The sequence below is a fragment of the Mus caroli genome, chromosome 18 (genome assembly GCF_900094665.2).
Source record: "Mus caroli chromosome 18, CAROLI_EIJ_v1.1, whole genome shotgun sequence".
NCBI lineage: Eukaryota > Metazoa > Chordata > Mammalia > Rodentia > Muridae > Mus > Mus caroli.
The window spans coordinates 55,614,385-55,640,713 of record NC_034587.1 but is presented as its reverse complement, the minus strand read 5'-3'; the positions used below and the strand labels follow the sequence as shown (position 1 = coordinate 55,640,713).

Below are 26,329 nucleotides of genomic sequence, written 5' to 3'. Positions count from 1 at the left end.
AAGGAGAAGGAGAAGGAGAAGGAGAAGGAGAAGGAGAAGGAGAAGGAGAAGGAGAAGGAGAAGGAGAAGGAGAAGGAGAAGGAAAAAGAGGAGACCAGAATCACTGAGGTGAAATCTTCTGGGAAGTGTTTTCTGAGAGCACAAAAAAAGCAGTGTTTCAGAGATAGCCAAGGTTTTACCTCATGTGGCAGCTGTACTTGGTAAAATGTTTAAGAATTACCCAGGTGGTATTGCTTTTGATGGTATGAAGGGGTCATAGAGAGCAGCTGAGGCTTGGCATTGTGAGAAGTCATGGAAGGTCCTTGGTGAAGGTAGAGCCTCAGTTCTAGTTGATGGCCCAGGGCTGAAGAGGTCATGCAAAGAAGCCGAGACTTGGCACCATGAAGAGAGCCTATAAGAGGTTATTGATAAGGCCTAGTTGCAGCAGAAGACCCCAGTGTATTGGAGATGACAGTACCATGGGATGATCACCAAGAACAGCAGCAGCAGTGGAGTGGATTAACCTGAGCTTAGAGTGCTACAGAGAGCAGAGCTGGGGAAGTAACACCAGCCCTTTGGAGGAGCCCAGAAGATCATGTGTGGATCCCAGCCATTGAAACAAGAAGCTGTAATATTGAAGTTGCCTTTGAGACTCCAAGATGTTTAAGATGCCAGAGCCGTGGACTGTCTAGTGAAGAAAGCTGCTAACAGGAAGTGGAATATTATTGTTTGTATATGCTTGGCCCAGGAAGTGGCACTATTTGGAGGTGTAGCCTTGATGGAGTAGGTGTGCCACTGTGGGCTTTAAGACTGTACTCTTAGCTGCCTGGAATTAGTCTTTCACCAGCAGCCTTCAGATGAAGGTGTAGACCTCTCAGCTCCTCCTGCACCATGCCTGCCTGGAAGCTACATAGCTACTACCTTGACAATAATGGACTGAACCTCTGAACCTGTAAGCCAGCACCAATTAAATGTTGTCTGTATAAGAGTTGCCTTGGTCATGGTGTCTGTTTAGAACAGTAAAACCCTAAATAAGACAATGTATGACATTTACATGAGGGAAAGGAGTAACACAGAGACCAAGCTAAAATAAATCTTAAAATTCTATCCTGTTAAGAATATTGTAACATTCCCAAACCTAAGTCATGTTATTGTGTTAATGTGTAGGTTTGAAGTACAAAGTAAAATGCAGCAATGAACACAGTACATATAAAGGAAATAAATATATTTCATATGTAGCTAATTTCAAAATACTTTCCACACACAGAGCTCCCCAATATAGGTAAACCCAACCAGTCATCTGATTGCTGACAGCTTTCTGTCCTTGCATGCAAATGTTTTATCCAAATAGGTCAATATATTATGCATATTCTATGTACCATGTAATGTATATCAGGAACATTGTGAAGAATGTTTGCCAAATATGAATCATGCATTTATGCTTTATTAACCTATTAAAATCAAGGATGGTCTAGACTCTTTGTCTCAGTGAACTATGGCACACAAAGCCTGCACTGTGTCCTTCATTAATTTGAGTAATTAAAGGCTGGAGCTCATCAGGCTGCAGAAGTTAAAGGGTGCAGATTCTCAGGATTACTTATACAGAGCAAACTTCTTAAAGAGACTATCTCAAAGTTACCACTGCTGTTGTTTCTAGTTTCAAATACTAAACGAGTTCTTCTTTTGTTCACAATGATATAACATGCGTTTGAATTTGCTCTGCACTCCTTTTGAATTAACAGGTCCTGAAAGAGGGAAAAGGCTTAGTCTTATACAACATGGTCTTATCTGATACACTGAATCAGACGATAACAATCTCCCCAAACCACAGAAGAGCTTTTCATATAGTACATGAATTTTCACAAAACAAGCCTCCTACACAATGTATTTCATATTTTCTCCTAAATCTGAACAAGCGTCTTAGAGAGCTGTGGTCTCTGCAAATATTACTTACTCTCACACTTCATAAACCTTGCCTCAAGTATCATAGTCGATTTTAAAATTCATATCCTGTACATTAACTACATTAACATTAAATTCGAACCTATAAGTCTAATTTTAAACTCATTACACTGAAAATCCTTAAGCTCCTATCTTCTCACATTATAATGAAAAACATTTCTCGACTTAGGGACTACTTATTGAAATGCTCACATCAAATGTCTGAGAGACCTGTCTTAGGGGACAATTTTATTCTGATGTTGGCTATGGTACCATTCCGTCTTCTTTCTATTCTTGCAAATATGACAAATTTCTGCCTAAAGGTCACAGGATTGTAAACAAACAAATAAAACCACATTATTATACCTGTGACACCACAGATTAAACATGATGGGAAGTTGATGGTTGGAATGTTTATGAGTTCTAAAAGTCCTATATTAAGAGTATACTCCCCCAGAGGTGGATTAAGTAAGGCTTTGAGTTCACAGTATTCACTCAGAAGTCTGGAATTCTTATCAGTCATTTCTACTGTGCAATGTAAAACATAAGAAAGACTTCCCAGTTCAAAAACATGCTAAAGGAGGTCCTGTGCTGGTCTTTGAAGAATTTTAGAATTTCCATCTTTTGATACTAAAATACAGTGCCACATCAAAACACCAACTAGTAAACCTATCATATCTAATTGCTATTAAGCAAATTGGATTCCACTTTAATAATCAAGAGACAAAGGGAAGGGTGTGTGCACACCGGGAGAGGTGGGTATGGAAAGGCGGAGACAGTGTTTCTAAGAATTCACTTCGTACTACACACAGAGTTAAATTGTCTCAGGATTAGTTACCTGAAATGACACCACAGTGATGGCGGTGAACAGCTGAGTTCTCTGTGACTTTTTCCTCTGTGGACCTCTTCTGCCTGTATAAACGGTGTGGGTGACCTATGATGGCCATTGTATCATTGAATGGCTCAATGAATAGGAAGTCCTCATTGAGTTGTATAAAGCCCATCTGGAACACATAACACACACACAGACAAAAAAAAGAGAGAGAGAGAGATGTAAGAAATACCATTGAGAAATTGCTTTTCAGATTCCACACCCACACTCTTGTTTTCTTTAACAAATGTACACACGAACTCTTTGCAAAGCTATTTTTGCAGCCCCACTAGGAAGCCAGCCACCTTCTCATAGTATGACTTCATCTTGATGCACTTACTGCACTAAGCATAAACTCCATTTAGTTAGCCTGAGCCTGTGTGGGTGGGAGGCAAAACGCCAGTAACAGATGCACAGTAAAAAATCTGGAATGCTAAAGACTGACTTTGAGAGACCCATGGGGTCACTAACATGAACAACGTGTTCAGCGACAAGGCAGTTTTTAATTGCAGGCACCACACAGGCCAACTTCTTGACAACCTCAACTTAGTGAAGTAATCCGTGTAAAATATTGAGGCCAATGACGAGGCACAGCATTGAAACTAACATAGAAAATGTCTTAAACTCTGCACAAAACACTTTTGAAACTTTTCAGAATGAATCAGAACTTTAGCATAATACCTTCAAGAACAAATTTCATGTCTTGAGTTTTGACTTATCTCATTGGGCCTGTAAATGTAAACACTGTAAAATATAGTTGGGATCAATACAAATGATCAGTTTGTATTTTTGTTTTATGTTGAGGCTAACCCTCAGCACTTGTTGTGTTCCCTTCTTGAAATATAAACTGCAGAATCCCATAAACAACCACCAAACCCAGACTCTATTGTGGATGCCAACAAGAGCTTGCTGACAGGAGCCTGACTTAGCTGTCTCCTGAGAGGTTCCACCAGTACCTGGCAAATACAGAAGTGGGCAGAGCACAGGGTCCCCAATGAAGGAGCTAGAGAAATGACCTAAGGAGCTGAAGGGGTTTGCAGCCCCAAAAGAGGAACAACAATATGAACTAACCAGTACCACTCCCCCAAGAGCTCCCTGGGACAAAACCAGCCATCAAAGAAAACACATGGTGGGACTCATGGCTCTAGCTGCATATGTAGCAGAGGATGGCCTAGTCAGTCATCAATGGGAGGAGAGGCCCTTGGTCCTGTGAAGGCTCCTCAGTATAGAGGAATGCCAGGAAGCAGGAGTGGGTTGGTGAGCAAGGTGAGGGGGCATGGGATAGGGGATTTTTCAGAGGGGAAAACAGGAAAGAGGATAACATTTGAAATGTAAAGACAAAAAATATCTAACAAAAATAAGGTGAAAAAAAAAGAAAAAAAGACATATAAACTGCATTATAACCTGGAAAATACTCCACACAGAACTGTCAGAAGTTGGCCTTTTCAACATTTATTATTTAACTCTAAAACCCAACCTATAAATAACATATATTTAATAATATTAACATTTTAGCAGGCAAATCTTATAGAAATCACTTTCCTGAAATATGAATTATTTAACCCAATTCTATTTATATAATGTTTTTAATTCAGCCTCATAGAACCACATGAAATGGATGGAGCATTTGAATTTGGTGCACAGATACAGGTAGCATAATAATTTCTTCAGAAAGAGCAATCTTTCCAAACAGGAGATTAGTAAAATCTACATTTCCTCTGAAAACAAATTTAAAATTTAAATTAAAAAATACTACATATGTGTTGTTTTAAAATATTCATGGCCTTTTCCCTAGTAGATAGCAAGAGATCGACTACATATAATTTAGTTAACAAATATACTTAACTCAGTGACTAAAAATCTGGATCTACTTTCTCCATTTTTGCAGCTAATAACTTCAAATGCAATTTTTACTTCGTTATTAGAGGGCATTAAATGTTCTATCAAGCAACATGAAGTGATAAGTATATACTAATTCATTTTACTCTTTATCAAATCTTCACTGCAAGATACTTCAGAGGAAATAAAAGTCCTAACAAGTTTTGAGTAATTCAGACAATTAATAAAATTCTGAAGAATTACTATACAATCCTGCCACCTCTCTCTGTTCTTTCTCCTCAAGCCAGATTTACCACCCCAAAAACACTAAGAGTAAATGTTTTATCTAATAAGCCTTTAGAATGTATGTGTATATATAAAAATATATCTACGCACACACATACATACACACACACACTCACACACACACACACACACCTCTTCATTTGAATTTTAAAGTAATTACATGGACTCAGAATTTTTTCCTTGGTCATTTTGAGGATAAAAAGAGAGTACAAAGTAAAAAATATACAACTTAATACATATTGATATAGGCCATCTGTACAAAATGAGACTCAGCAGTGTTGAATTAGAAACTGACGCACATGATGAAGTAGGGAAGTGCTATTCTTGGGTCACAGGTTCATGGAGCATCCTGATTCACTCACACGTTTCAGCCAGCAATGACATTGCAACCAATGAATGAGTCATGATGTTACACATCTCATGCAAACATGCCAAGTTCACTTAAATTCTGAGTTCATAATGTAAGACACCCTCAACAGACTCTAAACTGCTAAATTCATAGCAGTGAGTCCTAAAATTTAAGCTACACGTAGTATCATTAGTATCATATAGAATCTAATGACCCCTTGAATAGATTATGCAATTTTGAAGTGCCATGACTTACTACTACCGATGGGGTTGTAAGAAAGTTGTTGTGAATTCACACCCATGCACGCACACACACACACACACAGAGACAGTAACAGGGGTATTTGAAAACACAGGGAATGTCCTTGTCCTTGGGTCTGCTACTGATTAAATACTCTATACCTGCTCCCTGATATTTTTATTCCAGTAATTATGACACATGTGCCGAATATAAGTGCCCAAACATTACATTTCTTGTTCCTCTATCAGCACACTAAGTATAGCTTGGAATATATATATATATATATATATATATATATATATATATATACTGTTAAATTTTGTTTGGCCAAGGATTAAAAACTATAATACAGACACACTGGGGCACTAAAACTATATCTAAAGATATTTTTTAAAAAACAAAATGGACACTTTTAAAAGGGAAAAAAATGTTAGAATAATTCTAAGGGTGATTCATCTGCTCAATGCACACCTACAGTCTAAGTAGTGTGTGCCAGACCTAGCTCCCTCTGAGGCACATTTAACACCAAATGTCAGACTGAGGACTTTCCATGAGAGCCTGGAAACCTATACCACAACACACAAGTGTTACAGCTTTTGTCTGTATCATTCAAAATACCAGCTTAGATTAATCCTCGGGTTTTCTGTGTCCTCGGAGAGAGGTTTTTATTATTGTTTTTTTTCTACTAGCAAAATAAATTGCTTTATCTACACTGTGGTTTTACAAGCTGTGAAAAACTACAAACCCCTATTAACCTCTCTGTACAGTGCTCCAGTGTTCAGCAGACTTTCCTTTAGTGCTAGCATAGAAGAAAACGAAAGAACGTATGAAATAACAGCACAGTATGTGGCTGTGTGGCCATCACTTCTGTCCTTTCCAAAATTACTTTGAAATACTGTACAATAACATCAGATAATGAATTTAAGACTTGACGTGGTTCCTATCTTTATTTCTGCTGTAATGTCTACTTATTGTCAATTATTTGAGTTCATGATTTATGAAGTTCAGGGGAATGAGTCCATTACTCAATAAAATGCTTGCCCCACAAGTGCTGGTGGCTGGCTTTGAACCGCAGAACCCACTTAAAAAACTCTAGTCTGATGATGTGTCCCTGGGGAGGCAGAGAAAAGCAGATTCTTAGAGGACTTACTGGCCCCAGCCCTGTCCAGTTGGCCAGTTCTAAACCATTGAGAACCCCTACTTTAAAAAAAAATAGTAAGGGCTGGGCATATTGTTTGGGGATAAAGTTCTTGGTCTGCAAGCAGGAGTCACCTGAGACTGGATTCCTCATCGTCTATGTAAAAGGCTGCGGTTGTAGCTCTTGTCTATGCAACTCTAGAGAAAAGCTTCCCACTGCGAAGAATGTGTGATAGGTATATCCTGGGAGTTGGCTGGTCAGCTTGCCTTGTTGAATCTGTGAGCCCTAGGTTCAGACCCTACCTCAGAAAGCCAGGGAGAAAGCAATAGAGGTAGATACCTGGTTGGAACTGTGGCCTATACACACCTATTTTAAAATACACACACACACACACACACACACATGCATACACAGGCACATGCATACACATATGTCTACCTACAACCTAGATAACCTTGAGGTTGTCTTCTGGCCTCTACACACATGTATACACCTGTACACACATACCCACACATGCATATATATACAGCACACACAAAAATTAAAAAAAAATTTTGAAAAAGAATTTCAGGTTTTCTTCAATTTAACATTGCTTATGTGAAAATCAGTTGATATTTCTTTTAGGCCAGTGCATCTGTGTCTTACACTCAGGTCTGGTTTTGTAAGCTGTCGCTGCTATGGGTCTCCATTCAGGTATATCCATTCTGCTCCTGGCAACCCACGGGCCCACTCTAATTACATCTAGAACATTAACCTGGCCAATGCTCATTGCTGTTTAAACATGGCTGCTTCAGTGAATCAAGGGTAACTCTTCCATTTGTTCAAATGAATTTGAAGCTCCTTAAGAGATGAGGAGATGTTATTAGGCATGTAGGACTCACTAAAAACGTACACGGCCCAGAAGCGGTGTGGCACTGTCTGCCCACCCTGGGTGATCTAACTCCCTTGCCACTTCTCTCCTGGGTACTCACTACCCTCACCCTTTCAGACCTCCACTTCATTCCTCCTTGGTTCCTCCTTGCAGTTTTCTTTATTTCTAGGGGAAATTTCAGTGAATCGGTTGAATTTGTTGAGACTTTATAGCAAACACGGAGTAGTTACATATTACTTGGTAAGTATATGGGTTTGTGAGAGCACGTCATTAAAACGTGCTCTAGCAGTTCCACTCTTGAGAATGAAGGACATGAAATGAGTCAGAGAGATATGTGCACTCCTATGCTCATTGAAGTATTGTTTATACCTGTCAGTCTAACTGTACATCCGCAGAATAGGGAATTAAGAAAACTTGGTATGTATGCTGTGAATATTAAACGGCCTCAAAAAGAAGAAAATTCAGTTTGTAGCAAATTACATGAATCAGAGGGAGTTTGTGTTAAGTTAAAGAATAGAACAGAATATACAAATTACAAACACTAAGTAATTAGCTTGATTTAGCCTTTCTTAACTATTACATAAAATATTTATATATATAAAAGAATTAAAGTCATGACAATTTCAGGATATACAAAAGGTGTATACAAGGAGGATTTGAATAATAATGCATTGGGGCTGTTGCTCTTGAGGTGAAGTACAGGGAGATGACAGATAGGTTACAGATTACAGGCAACAAGTCAAAAAAGTGCCTGATTGAGAGAGAAATGAGGAAATGCATTCCAAAACTTAAGTCCACACATGAAAGTGTATGACACACCCATGTAAGTAAATAAGTTAAACATTGTAAAGTATTTAAGAAATATTATTTACCAATTTTATGAATGGTGTGTATGACACAACTTACAAATAATAAAAAAACACACAATACAATAAATTCCTTAGCAATCATTGATTTTCACAGAGTATTTTTTTTTGGTATTTGTTGAGCTCTTATAATTAACAAACATGGATAAATCCAATAGGAATTTTGATTAATTTTTACATTTATATTAGCACTTAACGTGAAAGTGAAAGACACCAGACTGTATAATTCATTTGTAACTGATGGCAGTGAATCAGATAATAGCTTTAGACCACTAGAAGAATGTATTACCAAAATTTAAAACTATTTTCTTGATATAAGGTCTATAGCCACCAACAATTTAAGTATATCCCACATTATTAAAACCAGACTAGCGTAAACTTCATGACTCTATTAAATCAATGAAACAATACAACAAACCATGAGTCATGCAGATTTCTGTGGTGTTAAATATTCCTCCCATGACAAATTTTAAACTGCCAATGTGATATAATTGAATCTGACATAAATGAGTATGAAAGAAACTAATAGACCATATAAGATGTAAAATTCATGCCTCCTAAACTCACATATTTAAATAACAAAATATCTAGAAATAAATAACAAAAATATTTAGAAATGATACATATATGTGCATATTTAGCAGTGTAATTATTTAGTGAGTTTAGAAATTTAATCCTTTTTTATTAAATATATTCACTTTGGATTCTGATTGCAGCCTCCTCTCTTCCCTCCCCCTCCCAGTCCCACCCTCACACATCACCGCCGCCATCACTACTCGCCTCCCCATGGATACCAATCGGCCCTGGCACATCAAGTCGAAGAAGGACTGAGTGTATCCGCTACCACTGATACCAGACAGAGCAGCCCAGATAGGGAAAGGGATCCAAAAGCAGGCAACAGAATCAGTGACAGTCCCCTGTTCCAATTGTTAGGGGACCCACAAGAAGACCAAAATGCATGTCTGCTGCATATGTGTAGAGGGCCAAGATCTAGCCCACACATGCTCTCTGGTTGGTGGTTCAGTGCGATCCCATATGGGCCCTGGATAGTTGACTCTGCAGGTCTTCTTGTGGTGTCCTTGAGCCCTCTGGCTCCCTCAATCCTTCCCCTCACTCGTTCACAAGACTCCCTGAGCTCCGCCTAATGTTTGGCTTTTTGTCTCTGCATCTGCCTCCATCAGCTGCCAGATGAAGCCTCTCAGGAGACAGTTAAGCTAGACTCCTGGCTAGATGTCCCTGAGACTGGCAGGCTTCCTTAGGAAGGCAGGCAGGTAGAGCTGGGGTCCAGACTATGGCACTCAGGGGAGGAGTGAGTGCCCAGCTCATCTCTGATGGCTGTCAAATCATTATATCTTAAAATGTGACTACAAAACATGGCTGAACCAGAATTATAGTCTGCTTAAATGGTATTTTGCTATAATCAGAATCTGAAGTGTTTTTATGTATTCCTTATCCATATATAAATCTGTACAGAAATATATTTCTAACCCACACATAGTCATGCTATTTTTCTATCATAAGAAAATGATCTTTCTGACATGATCATTTCAGCATCTCCCTTATATACTCAGGGAATAAACTTAAAAGTGTTAATGCAGATACTCAGGGAGAAGCTATGAGAAGCCTCTGCGCCCCTATGAGGAATAGCCTGTCTCCCTCATTCTTTTCTTACTACTCCCATCTCACATCACCATAATGAACACATTTTATCTGTGTGAACAATAGTTACACTGAAGTGTTTTCAGATAACAATTAGTGCATCAGTACATGTTGACCTTTGCCAGATATCTCGTTCTTCCCAGGATATCTTCGGCTCTGCGCACAGCTATTATTTCTTCAAAATCAAGAAGACTACTATTTCATCAAGTATCCACAGCCTTCCGTGGCCTTTCAGCACTTCACATTTTCTGTTCCTTTACTGTCTAAGATAGTTATTGTCCCAGTTTACTCTGAGTTGTCTGAGGGGCTCTGAGAAGAGGGACTGTGTGTAGCCTCCTGCCTTCAACCAGAAGGCCCACTCCAGCATCAGAACTCAGAGAAATCTGCTCTTAACCCCATGTGTTACTCTCCTCTGGACTAAAAGAGAACTTACCGACTTGCTGTTGTGTGTTCATGCACCTATTACTTCATCTAGGGAAAATCTAGATTTCATTTCTTCCACTGGGCTTTTCCAGCGCCGCCTTCCTTATATGTCCAAGTAATATCTCGAGGAAACTTTTCAAGCAACCAGGCTATAAAAGCCATTCTGTTTTCTTTCACAGCCAAGAAGTTTCAAAGAGAATCATAAAAGTATAATAATAGAGAGACACTCAGAGATCAGCTGGGAATTACCGACGGCTTAAAAATCAAAGAACACAGCACCTTGGAAATGTTGCATGGCTTGCTTAAAATTCACATCGCCAGGACTAGCATCTAAGGCTCCAAATTTCCAAAATAAAATTCAGTTTTAAAACATCATTCTAAATTTATTCTCTGGAAAAAAATTATTTTACTGGCTATTCTATCTTCACTCAAACTTCCAAGGTCAACACCACCTCGTTAAGTTGTGACCTAAGGATTCTTGCAACGATAAGCCAGAATTTCCCAATACCACAAACTGTTCACTTTCACATTTCCTGTTGTCCCAGTACTTTTAATTTTATTTTTTGTATGCACTTCATACACGAGCATCTACATCCCTCACTAATCCAACCCCAGTTCCTCCCATGGCTCACCCTCCCCTCCCCCAAAGTCCTGATCTCTTTATTATCATTACAAGTCAATCTATATCTATACAAGAACATGTGGATACAACCTCAGGAGTCTGTTCAGCAATACACATAGGTCCATATGTCCAGGATAGACCATTTGGGGTCAGACATCTTACCTAGGCACTTATCCCTGAAGGAAACTGATTGGCCCTGTCCCAGCATCCATTGACCACCTATAACTCGGCTAGATATAGCAAGATTCTTTATGCAACAGATGGAGCTATGAACAGAGATAACTAACAGGGTGGCCAAGATTCAAAGGACAAGTGGTAGCGATGTGTTCAACACCCCAAAAAAGACACCTGAAATGCAACCCTCATACTTGATAAAGTCACAGAAAGGGAGAACAGATTTTAAGAGGCAAAGGCTCAGGATGCATGTTAGACTATGTCTCCTAAACACTGAAAGGAAGGGGCTGACAGGAACCCTCAACAATATGGCTGCATGAACAACATTGGCATAGTGATAATGCCAGTTGAGGTACCAAGTATGTGTTAAACAGGCCTTGGTCCTCATTCCAAAGCTAATCTTTGATCAGTACATGTTCTCTGCCTTTATAACTCTCCACTTAGATAAGCCCTCATAGAGAGACCATTCCAGTGCTCCACCCCAGTCATCTTGTTTCCTGTTAAATCTGCTTTCTTCGTCTTTCCTTTCCATGATCTCACTTGGTGAATCATCCTTCTCTCTGAACTGAACTAACACTTCTCAAAGTGCATATTTCTTCTCATGGCTCCATCTACTTTCTATTTACCCCTTGTTCCAGTTACTTTCTATGGCTGTGATCAAATACTGGATAAAACCAAACCAAGAGGAGAAAAGGGTTTATTTGGCTTACAGGTCTCGATCACAGTCCTTCCATGAGGGAAGTCAGGGGAGTCACACAGGAATTCAACCAGGACAGGAATCTGGAGGCAAGAACTAAAGCAGAGACGATGCTTCCTTCTACCTCTCATGACCAACCGCTAAAGGATAATGCCACCCACAATGCACTGGGCTCTCCTGCAACAATCATTAAACAAACACACAAACAAAAAGCCACATAGACATGCCCAATAGCCAGTATGATAGAGGTAACTCTTCAATTAATATTCCCTCTTCTCAAATGACCCAGTTTTTGTCACTAACAAAATATCTCATCAGCACATGCATGCTAAAACCATATGCAGTCCCTTACATGTTTCTTTTTTTAAAGAATTTATGTGTTTATTTTTTAAACATTGACAAAAAGAGAGAATTGTTATATGGCAAAGACTTTATATGTATTGCTTCACTTAATCTGCTCACTGATCTTGGAACACACTTGATAATTTACTAGTTTTATAGTTGCAAAAAAAAAAAAAAAAGTGAGTTTCCAAAAGATTTACTGCGTCCTAGGATTACAAACCAGCACATGGTGACGACAGGATTCAAACCAAAGACTGCCTGGCCCCGAGTGCATATGGCCTTTGGGAGGCCATGTGCAGAGAGCTGAGCTTGCCATGTGATTGTTATTTCAAATAATCCTCATCTTTAAAAAATTCTGCATTAAGGGTTTGGATGTCAGGCGCAGCACCCCACAGATGGTAGACATCCAAACTCTGCTATCAACACAAGGCCAGAACTTATCCCTCACAACACAGAGGAGAAACACACTTTGCTGAGGACTCTGAACTTTATCTTGAGTGGTTTTGTGTGGCTGGACTCCTTGGTGCCAAAGGCACACTGGCTATCCAAGAGAACTCAGGGTTTCATCACCAGACTCTGTCAGTCGTAGGTGCCCAACGATGTCCCCATGGAGGATCTGGGACAATGCTTTAAGCTTTCAGTTTGTCTTTAAGTCTCTGTTCTGGTCATTTTGTTTAAGTCTTCAGAACATAACAACTGAACATTTTATGCAGCTAAAGAAAGAAACTGTCCCCACATCAAACATATAGAATGTTATATGTGAGAGTACATATAACATTGTTGTTTCTAGTCAATCAACATACATATACATGCCCACCTATGTACTTTTATATGAACATACAAATGCATCATGGGACATGATGTAGGTTTAGACAAATTCATACAGCTTTGGATCTTACTCTTCTTACATGTTCACATCTAATTAAACAACCTTTCTGTGTGTTTTTAAAATGATAAATAGTCACTTATCTCTTCCAGTTTCATTAGAGACTCAACCATTCAACCCTTTGCTCAGTAAAATCTTCCTAGTGCCAGCCTTGCACAAGGAGAGGTCTGGTTTAGTCCACTATGAATAAAGCTTCAGAGGCTCATTATTCCATATCAAGAAGTGGGGGGCGGGGGGGGGGGAAGAAGGGGCCACTTATCTGAATCAAAAACCTAACTTGCAGAATAATTGTTTAAGTGCATTACAATCACCTACCCCTTGATCCTGTCAGTGTTTTAGTCCACAATTATCAAACAAAACTGGAAATGTAGCCTAAGAGTTTTCTAGACAGACACCTAAGGAGCAAACTTAAGACAGAAGAGATGATTACCCAGGACAAAAACCTGTCTCTAAGGACAAGTGGCAGAGCCTCAGGGACTAAAGACATTTTCTATGAAGGAGACCTACCTAAACCCACAAGTGGCCTATGAAAGAGTGTCTAATTTAAATACTTTATAGAGGAGCTTAAAACCTAAGGCAACCTCAAAACATATCAGAATAAGGAAAACCAGAAGGATGTTGCATATTGTTAAGATGCCTGAGCCAAACAACAGTGAGAAATTATATATTCTAACATGGACACAGGTAGAGCTATACACAGGGTTAAAAATTGATATGAGGATGGTCCGGTGGATGAGGGAAGAGGAGATAGCTGTGCCAAGGTTTGTGGGAGGAGCTAAAGAGGCATTCTCAGCAAGGTCCTAGGTGGGCACAGATCTTAAGGGGCATCTGTGAGGAAACGCAATGTCAGTAGAGTTGGAAGCATGATGCAAAGGCAAAGGTGCTTAGAATGAAGCCCAGGGCCCCTCCAGAGCTGGATCTCATATGTGGTTTGCATTTAAAAACAAAGCCCTTTGGTTTCTGTCTTCTCTATCTTCTCTTGGACAGGGTTACAGATTTCACTGCAGGAGGCCTCATGCTAGCTTCTTGTGTTTGTGTTCTTTCAACACAGTCATATTTTATTTACGTGCTACACCAGAACAGAATCCTCTTCTAACAGAGAAACACATGCTCTCCCTGTCCATTTTCTTATAAGCCATTGTGCTTTTTTTTCCCTGATGTCTCCTCTGACGTGCTCTAGAGATAAGAATTTTAAAACAGATTGAAACTGTCTTTCCTTGGGGCTGGGGAGAAGGCTCAGCTACATGCTTGCTTGCCTGAGTTCAGTCTCTAGCCTCAGTGTGAAGAAGTGAGCCTCGGTGGCAGACACACACGTGTAATCCCAGTGCTGTGGTGGAGGGTGGGCTGGGCAGGGACATCCATGGGGGTACCTTGCTGAGAAAATTCAACTATCTGGTTTTCTGGTGCAAGTGAGAAACAATAATTTCTCAAAAAAATAAACTTGGTAGCATCTGAGAAATGACACCCAAGGCTGTACTCTGGCCTCCTTATATATGAGCACACATATGTAAAAGTACCAGTAACATAAACACACACACACACGTGTGCATACATGCATGTGCAAATGCTCAAGCATGTGTCTGATGACAAATAGCTCTGTTCTGGCCTCTGTGTTGAAGAAACAAATGAAGCAAATAGAATTGATAGGGTCTGTGGATATGGCAGAAAATAAATTGCTTGGCCTAAGCTGTTCTCCAAAATGTCAAGGCTTTCAAGACTGGGACTAGTGACTCCATTTGCTATTTGTTTATATTACGTAACGAGATTGATCATTATATACTTGCATCCACTCATTTTATTATAAGCTCATTGCTTATAGTTATTTTAATAAATCATGTGAGTTGTCTATGGAATGACTAAATTTGAGAAAAATGTTTGCTAATGGGGATGAACTCAAGTTTTAAACCCTTGGTTTATAAGGAGTCTAGCAAAAGGCACTGTGTTCTGTTCTGTTCCCTGTATCTTCCTGATAGCTGTCCAGCATTCTTTACAAGTGTTGTTCTTGGAGGGCCAGCATACAGCAAACAGTGTACAAGACCTATGGGTCCTATGATGAAAACACATTGATCCATATCTTCACGAATCTGACATTCTAATCAGAGATTCACACAAATATACTTTCAAAATGACACATTGTAGAAAGTACCGTAACAGAAACAGACAAGGTGATGAAGGGCGGGAGAGAGAAGCCAAATAAAGCCTTCCTAAGGAAACAGCATTTCATGGAAGATCTATGGTAAGAGAATAGCCAATTATATTGGAGAAAAAGGAGTGTAAGTGGAGGAAAAGACAGTTTCTAACAGAAGCCTGCCGGATAGGATAGTGAGGTGACATCGGATGCTGGAAGACACAAATGGAGTACTTCATGCTCCCAAAAGCAAACACTTTAACATTTTAACACGCTCATACCTGCTGACTACACACCAGGTAAGAACATATTTAAACATGAGAAACAATAAATAGTATAGCTATAGCTATACAGACGTGAGTACTGAAAGGAAGGAAACTGCTCCTGAACTAGAAATCCAGCATGCAACAGGGTTAGGGTAGTACTTTTTCAATGCTCCCCATTGAATTATTGGCCAAAGGGGTCCCATGGGAACCCCTAACAATGCAAGCTGTTGCCAAGATGATAGTTTGCTCTCCAGAAACTGACAGTAAGGCCCCATTGCTGAGGACACCACCTAGACAACTCGTTGAGCATGGAGGTGCCAAACCGACGCTTAGAGAGATGTCACCTCTGTGTTCTAGCACTTCTGGTTCAGAGTTAACTCTGCATACTTCCAAAGGAGAAATGTGAACACCAACAAAGTCACAAACTCTTGGATCTGCAGTGGTATCCTCCCTGCAAACTATGCTAGGGCCATGGAGGCACAGAGCTGTAGGAGTAACCAACCAATATGTGGTTTGCCTTAAGGCCCACTTCCTGAGGTGTGATCAATCAAGCCTAGTCAATGTTCCTCCAGTGATTTGAAAAAAAAACATCACGACAGTGGCAACGCTTAGAGAGGAAAACATTTCACTGGGGCTGGCTTCCAGGGTCAGAGGTTAGTCCATTACTGCCGTGGCAGGAAGCATGTCTGGAAGGAAGGTGGCATGCAGGCAGAATGGTGCTGGAGTAGTAGCTGATGGTTCTGCATCCAAATCCACAGGCAGGGGAGAGAGAGAGAGAGAGAGAGAGAGGGGCAGAGACAGACAGACAGACACAGACACAACACAGACACAGACACAGACACAAACACAGACAGACAGAGAGAGACAGAAACAGAGAGACAGAGACAGACAGAGACAGGCAGAGAGACAGACAGGCAGATAGACACTGAGCCTGGTTTGAGCACCTTAGGCCTCAAAGCCTACTGCCAGTAACATCTGACCTTTAGACCTCCGACATGTTCACACCTATTTTAAAGAGGCCAAAGTTCTAAATCCCTCTCAAGTAGCACCACTCCCTAATGATCAATCATTCAAATCTATGAGCCTGTGAGGGGCATTCTTATCCAAACCACTACACAACCCATACCCAGAGACCTGAGACTAGACATCCCAGGAAGCTAGGGTTAAACGAAATAGTACTCTGCTACTAAAATAGCAAATATGTCAATAAAATGACTATGACATTCTGCTATGCTCACAGATCAGTGCCTTGCTTAGCCATCATCAGCGAAGCTTCCTCCCTCAGCCTGTGGGAACAAACACAGAGACCCACACCACAGCTAAACATTATACAGAGAGTGAGCACTCAGCCCTAATAGAATGTCTCCAGCAAGTTCCTCCTGTCAGGAATCAGAGAATCCTGGAGAAGAGGAGGAAGAAATAATGTAAGAGCCAGAGGGGAGATAGGACACCAAGTAAAAAAACCTCTCTAAATCAGCATGATCAATGCACCTAAGAACTCAGAGAGACTGAATGAAGAACCATGGGCAAGGCCTGCATAAGCCTGCAGCAGGTCCTTCGTGTGTGTGTGTGTGTGTGTGTGTGTGTGTGTGTGTGTGTGTACTATACAATAGACCTCAGTTGTTATTTTTATGGCATTCCTGAGCATGGGAATGAATGGATCTCTGTTTCATACATCTGTTTGTTTTGTTCAATTCTGATTTGTTAGTTTTGTGTTATCGTATTATATTTAATTATTATCCCTTAGATGGCTGTTTGTTTTTAATGGAGTGTGTGGAGATGGGAGGGGAGATGGGAAGCAACTGGGGGGAAGCACAGGAAGAGGAAACTGTAATTACGGCATATGTGAGGGGAAAATATATTTCCAGTAAAAAGGGGACAAAGAAGAAGGAAGAGTGTAAGGCTGCTGGCAGGCCTATGAAATGCTGCTTTAGAAAACCATTTGTTCATTTCTTTAAAATGTTTTCTGGGGAGTTATCTTAAGACCTAGCAGTTTTATCCCTAGGTCTGAACCCAGAACAAATAAAAACCTCCATATTAAACCTCGTGATCATTAATAGCCATAGCTCTATTGGTTTAGTAATATCACAAAGATTAAAACAATACAAATGTCTATCAAGAGATGAAGTGTATGCTTACATAACGCAGTGGTTCTCAACCATCCTAATGCTATGACTCGTTAAGGCACTGGTGACCCCAAACCATAAAATCATTTTCATTGCCACTTCATGACTGTGGTTTTTGCCTCTGCTATGAACTGTGATATAAATATCTGGAATGAAAAATATCTGATATGTGGCTCTTGGGAAAGGCTTGTTTAATCCCTGAAAGGTTCACAACCCACAGGTTGAGAACCACTGACATATATCAATATGATTCAACAATGCTGAAGTAGGTGTTGTTATAGTTTCAACATAAATAAATCTTGAAAACACTTTAAGTAAAAGAAATAATCACACACACACACACACACACACATACACACACACACACACACACACACAAGCCTAAGACATGGTTCTGTTTCATTCAACTTGTCTAGATAAAGAAATCTATAGAAGTTCTATAGAAACCCAAGGTTGATTGTCTTTACCAGGGTCTAGGAAAGAAGTTCCTTTTGTGGGAGGGGGAGGGGGTCAGAAAAACATTTTAAAATTATGTAATTTTAAAAGGTCTGTAATTCTGTAAATACGCTAAAAGTGCACTAAACTAGATTTTTTATTTTAAAAAGGCTTAGAATAGGCATTGAGTTTTCAGGCTCTATATGTATGCACATAACTTGTCTAAGTTGTATTTGTGCCTCTGTATTTGTAGAAGGACACAGATGTGTTCACACCCTTAAAAGGATGGGACAGGAAGATACAGAAGCAGGAGCCTTGTCTGGAGACACTGCAGGGCTTACAGCAGTGAGCAAAGGCGGTCTTGGGGTAAAGTTCAGCAGGGAGGGAAACCTAGAGTCAAGCAGGATTTAGTTTAAAAATTACTCGCTACTGTGACAACCACACTATTGACAGGAGTCACACAACAGTAGCAGAAACCAGATATCCAGGATGTCTGAGCATGAAGCAGATACCCTTTAGGACAGGAAGACACTCCAGTTTTACTTGAAGGGTAACTGGAAACAAACAGTCAGCAGCATAATCTGAGATAACCTCACCCCCTCAAAAAAAAATGTTCTTGTTCTTCTCCCTCTCCCTCTCCCTCTCCCTCTCCTTTCCCCTCCCCCNCCCCCCCCCCTTGGAAAATGTACTTAATGGAGATGGAAGCTGAATGAGGTAGACCCACTTGAAATCTGTCCCAATAGACCAGGTGCAAGATCATCACAGCCAGACTAAAGATGCGGAGAAAATTCAACACGCTTCAGGTTTATCTTGGACCCCTCAGCCAAACCTGAGGGCCATCACCCAGATTTGTCATTGATTTGATGCTGAACCAGAAGGGAGCCAGGTCGCAGAATGATTAAGGGTGACTTGGTAGTGTGTGGCTGATGTCTAAAAGAAGAGAACATGGGAATCTGTAACTAGAACATCAAAGCCTGACCCCAGTGCTGAACTGAACGATGGGCGTAGAGAGCAATGGTTTTTCTGGTGAGAATGAAACTAGGTTTGGCACATCTGTAAGACTTCACATGCAGAATTCAAATAGACAGGCACATAAAGCTCAAGGGGGGTTCTTAAGCTGGAAAAAAAAAACAGTCATGGGAGATAAACTGTCAAGCCATATAAATAAGTGATGCCTTTTAGAGGGGACATGCTGGGACAAAACAGAGAGGATTTAGAATCAAACACAAGACCTTATGATTGGAAAATGGAAAGGGAGCCAGAAACAGACAGAAGGCAAGAAAGGCTAAGACTGATAGAAAAGAGTAGTTTGCATGCATCTTTTAAACATTCTCTTTTGGGCTAGAGGGGTGGCTCAGCGGTTAAGAGCACTGAGTTCTTCCAGAGGTCCTGAGTTCAATTCCCAGCAACAACATGGTAGCTCACAACCATCTGTATTAAGATCCAATGCCCTCTTCTGCTATGTCTGAAGACAGTGTACTCATATAAGTTAAATAAATAAATCTTAAAAATCAACATTCTCTTTCTAGAGATAACTTTTTAAAAAGAAATCTAAAAAATGAGCCCTGTTTCAGTTAGTTGGAGGAAGCTGCTGTCCCTGTCTAACCTACATGGATAAAGTTAAAAAGTCAGAAGCACTAGGCAGGATGATCAAACACATGTGCTGGGGGCTGTTGTTCAAATCAACAGCAGAATCTAAGTTAAGGGACATTCCTATGCCTTCATCATTGGAGTTGCCGAAAGCCACTCTCAATATGAGGGGATTTTCAGCTGGTGCTGTTGCAAATGAGAAAATTTACATGTTCCATACTGAGGGGTCAGAGGGAGAGTCCGGATTTGTTAACTGACTTTATTTGACCTATAATATTTCATAAATAACAAAGAAAAAGATGCTTCCAAGTCCCCACCCATCCTAGCATTTAATGAGCTGGTGTGTTCAGCGATGCACCTCGTTGTTAAGCGTTAGTCACTGGACAATTTGGGGGAGCCGCTCACCATGGTGATGAACCCTGGTGAGGCTTATCTCATGGAATCCCAGCCCAGTTCTGGGTTGTAAGTGGAGCTCAATGAGACCACTGAGAAAGCTGCACAGCTGCAGTGAGAGAAGCACACATCACTGCCAGGTCTTACTGGTGACCTCACAATTAACAGAGATGCTGCCAACCTCCTACATACCCCAAGAGAGAAGATGCAGACTCGTTTTACCATGGAAACAAGATTAGTGAAGCAAACTATTTAGGACCATAGCATCAGTACTCAGAGAATGGAAAAGTGCTGCAATGTCTTCTGAGGAGTCAATTTAAGGTCAAATGAGTAAGTCATTTATTTAACAGCATTGACCAAGCATACCCTATGCACTGCTTAGTATGCTAAAGGTAGGAAGTGCAGCAGGCCCCACAGTAAGGAAATCTTTCAGAATTTTCTCACTTCTAAGAAAGAAACTGAAGTATCTTTAATAATAAAAGTTTGCGTTTGTAGATACTAAGTCCCTTTATCACTTGCAATATAACAGCAAAATGAGGGGAGTGGCAGCTTCTTTTCACTTCAGATTCTTGAATAATTCTCCCTCTCCTGTCTCCATGCTGACTTGCATTAACAAATCACAACAACGGTATGTTTATTGTATGAAGGAGATAAACCTTGTGCCAACAGAGACAGAGTTCTTTTCCATATGAGTGTTTTCATAACCAAGCATAACTGAATGCCTTTTATCGCCTAGTATGTCTTTATTCACTTATACACGGGTCACCCGAGACTGCATAGGCTGAAGGTGTTAATGCAGCATGTTGACTTTTACATGTAGCCTTAGGAAATCATAGACCTTAATGACGAACATAAAATGGTATACACTCTGAAACCCTAGACATCCTAAGCTCCGACTCAGACATACAGGGCATTTTTCATGCATCATGCCTTCAGTAAAACATGCATAAGCAAGGAAGCACCAAGAAGAGACATTAGAGGTCTGCTGGGCTCCAAAGCCCATGTTGAGAAGATGTCATCCATCAGCATCATGGGTAAATATCTAAAGCTGTGCTTGTCCTTTTTAACTGTCACCATGAGGAAGCAATTTAGACCCTTCCTGAATAGCAGCAACTCTCATTAGGGTTACTACTGGACCAATGTACTTCCAGTCCTTGCTTTACAGAGCCCATCTGTTTCTGTCTCCTAGATGTTTTCAGGCCTCAGACATAAGACAAATGTGCTCACAGCCCAGTGGCTGTGACTATTTCTGCCTGAAACTGGTTTCCTGTTCTGGCCATCCCCATCATTTTGTTAGATCTTTAATCTGCCTTGAGTCTTGGTTGTTTGAGTCCTAAAACCTGGCAATGAATGGACGAAATGTCTCTCCTGTGTTTAGGAGTCCCCGAAACAGGAGCATAGAGAACAATTCAAACTCTAAGAACGACGCACAAGAACAACCACCAAGAGGTTGATGCTAGTCTGGGCTGTAGAGTAAGATTTTAACACTAAAACCAAACAACCCATAGAAAAAAACCAAGAACAGGGTAAGAGAAGGATCTCATAGCCACGCCCAATATTTAATAAATATCAGCCCTTATTTGTTAGATGTTTAAACATTAAAAAAGAAATGTGTTGGTTCAACTGGAGTGAATCATCCACCCATTCCCAAAATAGATTTCTTTCCTTTCTTGTACAAAGTAACTCTTAAAATGAGGCACTTTTTTTTTTGGGTGGGGGGGTACTCCTTTTTTAAAAACCTGCCCTCTGTATATTTCATCATTATAAATGTTGCAGGGAACATGTCTAGACTTATCAAAAAGAGGTTCCCTCTTATTGCTTAGTGTGACGTTTGTATATGCTTGGCCCATGGAGGGGCACTAGTAGGAGGTGTGGCCTTGTTGGTGTAGGGGTGGCCTTGTTGGAGGAAGCATGTCACTGTTGGTGTGGGCTTTAAGACCCTATCCTAGCTGCTTGGAAGTCAGTTTTCTCCTGTTTGCCTTCGGCATGAGATGTAGAACTCTGAGCTCTTCCTCCATCATGCCTGCCTGGATGGTGCCCTGCACTCTCCTTGATGATAATGGACTGAACTTCTGAACCTGTAAGCCAGCCCCAATTAAATGTTGTCCTTTATAAGACTTGCCTTGGTCATGGTGTCTGTTCACAGCAGTAAAACCCTATAGATGCAACAACATTATGAACTAACCAGTACCCCAGAGCTCTTGACTCTAACTGCTGATATATCAAAAGATGGCCTAATCGGCCATCACTGGAAAGAGAGGCCCATTGGACACGCAAACTTTATATGCCCCAGTTCAGGGGAACGCCAGGGCCAAAAAGTGGGAGTGGGTGGGTAGGGGAGTGGGGGGGTTGGGGGACTTTTGGGATAGCTTTGGAAATGTAATTGAGGAAAATACCTAATAAAAAATATTTAAAAAAAAAAGAAGGTTACATAGATGAGACTACAGGCTAAGAGAGACTTCCACATTTAGACAAGAAGTTAACAGTTGAGCCAGTTTGGTAATGACAATTTTTAGGCCTCCCTGAAGTAAAAAAGACTAACTTGGAATGAATTTTGATGGTAGAAACAGTATGAGATATTGGTACTTGGATGCACACTATGTAAAACAAACAAACAAAAAATTAATCACATAAGAATTACAATATAATTTTGGACCATGTCAGATGGACCTAGGCAATTAAACAATAACACTGAAAAATAGGGGAAAAAAGCACAAAATATATGTATGCTAAGCCCACTATCATTCATGTCGATTATCAACTATGTACCTAAATACACAAGCCCTCTTGACTCTTAAATAACATTTCAAGGGGGTTGGGGGGTCTGTAATATTGTTCATAATTCCAAATCACTGGCATGCATCTGCTTTTTAGGTCATGAGTCTGGATGGAGCAGAAAACAAATCCTGAACAATAACTATTCTACAATATGGGCAATTACTTGTAGTGTTAAAAAAAAAAAGTTACCTACACCTGTCATTCAATCCTTTTTTCCTTAATACCAAAGAGATTTTAAATTTGAATGAAAGAATTTGAAAGTATCCAACAAAAGTTTTCATCACTCACATATACAGATTTTGCAACTTCAATATTAATGAATATATTTTATGGTTTAAAAAGAAAGTGAAATGTTATAAAAATATTTAACAGCAATCCATCAAAAAGAAATTCACATGAGTTGCTTGTAAAATAGATAATATTTGTGACCTGGAACCTCCATCTTACTTATTTACAATGGAGAATAAGAATTGAGGCAATTTAGTTCTATCCAACATTTTACTTAAAACAATTCCAGACACTTTATTTGTAAGTTCTCAATTATTATAAGACTTCTTAGGATACTGATTCTAGTATTCATGAATAAAAAATACCTGTAGATTATTTGCCATACTTCTAAACTGAATGAGAATCATATTAATGATGAGAGTATGGCTCAGTGGTAGAGTGTGGCCTAGTATATGTGAGGTCCTGGGTTCAATCCTCAGCAGGTAAAATAGACAAGTCCAAAAGAATCATTAGTCTTTTATCTAGCATTAATTAAAATTATGTAACAAATAGTGCCAAGTTGCTTTTATAAATCTCTCATCTCTGTTCTGGTTGACAGTAACTCTTCATTTAAGTAGCTAGATTAGGGGATGGGGAGGTGGCTCAGTTGATAAAGTGATGGTTTTGCAAGCACAAAGACCTGAGTTTGATCCCTAGAACTTGTGTTAAAAGCATGGTGGTGACCATTTGTTATCTCAGCACTGAAGAGACGTGGAGTCAGGTTGACCCCTGGGTAACTAGCTTACCCTGCTTAGGAATTTCCAGTGAAGAACTCAACTCGATCCTGTTTCAAAAAAAGATGGCTCACATCTGAACAAAGATACTAAAAGTTGTAGTCTGGCCTCTACAAGCAAAATCAATACACACACACACACACACACACACACACATACACACATACACACAAAGGGTGGAGGGAGAATAATAAATAAGTAGTTGAAATTCTATCTATTATCATTGTGGATGGTCAATATCTTAAATATGTAACTATAAAAAAGCTCACTTTCAAGACAACGGCGATTCCACATTCTTCAACTAAATAAATTTGAGGTTCAACTAATAACAGAAACTAGTTTGAGAAAACATTTGCTGTCGATGCGATTACATCACAGCCAGTTTTTTGGAAAGAGGACCATTAAGGCCGTCGTAGTTAAGAAAGTAAATTACGCCAGGCGGTGGTGGTGCACATCTTTAATCCCAGCACTCGGGAGGCAGAGGCAGGTGAATTTCTGAGTTCAAGGCCAGCCTGGTCTACAAAGTGAGTTCCAGGACAGCCAGGACTATACAGAAAAACCCTATCCGAAACCACCCCCCAAAAGAAAGTAAATTACATGTACGATTCATAACAGAGAGAACAGACAGCATAATGGGTGTGAAATCCGTCTTGGATGGTTAATAAAATAAGGAAAATTCTAAAGGTCGGGTACAATTTCATTATTTCAAACAACAATAAAAAAATAAAATGATAATATGTAGTTTTGTAAGTTAAATTAACTAGTGTCTCAGATGTCCCTGGTAGCCCCAGGAATGATTGCCCTTTCAGAAGTCATATCTAAGCATGTTATTTTACCTTTTGACTCCAGAGTTGTAGTTCATTGTCAAAAGAAAATATACAAATGAAATCTGATGGCAAAAGATCACCTTCAAAAATCTTCACAAAGCAGTAACCACATATTAAGTTTTCAAAATTATAAATTATAAATAAATGAACGTCAACCCAGTGCTCTGATTGAACTATTGGCTGCCAAATAATTACATCCATGTGATATGTTGAATTTATTAAAATAATAAAAGTTGCATGTAGCCTTTTAACTTTAAAAAACAATCCAGTATCATTATAGGCGAACAGATGGTAGTAAAAATAATACAGCAACTTTCAAACCATGGCTGTAGGGAGTAAAAACGTGATCAAATTGATCCTTTAAATATCTTGTGCAATACAGTTTCTGTTGTTAAACAAATGAACAAACAAGCAACTCACTGGCAAAATGTTTTTCACAATATCAAAGATCTCTCTAACAGATACCCTCATGCCTATACATCTTTAAAATTAATTCTTCTTATCTATTTGATCTGATTCATTACAGATATTAAAATTCTATAAGCATATGCACACCCATCTCTGATCTAACATTGAGAGCAACAAAATCTGTGCATCATTCCATAAGTTGGCTTTTATTGAAATTTATTAATTATAAAATACTTGATTATAACATGAAAAACAAAGGTCTTGTTAAAGACACACTACAAGCCATTATATTGGTTATATTTTTTAAATTTAACCACAATGGAATGTAAATTTAATGAACTCCTTTATAGTAAAGCATCCATAAACCAACTTGCTAGAATGGACAAACATCTGAACCATATATAATCACTATCGGAGAATTTCCATTTGCATAATACGAAAATCACATAGAAGTGATGGTAATGGTTCACAATGCAGAAAAAAAGATCAATGTGACCAAAAAGCAGGGAAACAAGCAGATGCCACTTTAACAGTCATTTCCTTGGAAATAAAATGTTAAAGTGGCAAATTAATGCTGGCTATCTGAGTAACATACTCTGGAGTAATGCTATAAATATGTTAAAGGACAATACTGAATTAAACCTTAAACAAGTATGTGTATATTCAGGAGTCTAGCAGCTCCATTGAAAAACAGCCCACGGGGGCTGGAGAGATGGGTCAGCACTTAAGAGCCCTGACTGCTCTTCCCAAGGTCCTAAGTTCAAATCCCAGCAACCACATGGTGGCTCACAACCATCGGTAATATGATCTGATGGCTTCTTCTGGAGTGTCTGAAGACAGTTACAGAATACTTACATACAATAAATACATTTTAGAAAGAAAGAAAGGAAGAAAGAAAGGAAGGAAGAAAGAAAGGAAGGAAGAAAGAGAGAGAGAGAGAGAGAAAGAAAGAAAGAAAGAAAGAGAGAGAGAGAGAGAAAGAAAGAAGAAAACAACCCACAAATGCACAAGAGAAAGCAAGATATGCAGGAAAAATTAATTCAAAAGATTAAAAACTAATTGAAGTGGCCTATAGGCGTAGTCACGTAATGAGGGTGTTTATGGAATATGTTTTTACTTAAGAAGTTCATTGTTTACTCTCTAGGAAATGAAATATCTGTAGAAAGCAGAGACTTGGGGTAGTTCCCAGAGTTGG

At 39.5% G+C, this 26,329-nt stretch overlaps 1 protein-coding gene across 1 annotated transcript in view; it reads right to left on the bottom strand.

The window, feature by feature from the left end:
* Nucleotides 1-26,329, bottom strand: part of Adamts19 (ADAM metallopeptidase with thrombospondin type 1 motif 19) — a 195,127-nt gene that overhangs the window by 146,594 nt on the left and 22,204 nt on the right. The window contains exon 3 of the mRNA XM_021150815.1: nt 2,759-2,924. Within this exon, the coding sequence (XP_021006474.1) occupies nt 2,759-2,924 (166 nt within the window). The remainder of the gene's footprint in view (nt 1-2,758; nt 2,925-26,329) is intronic.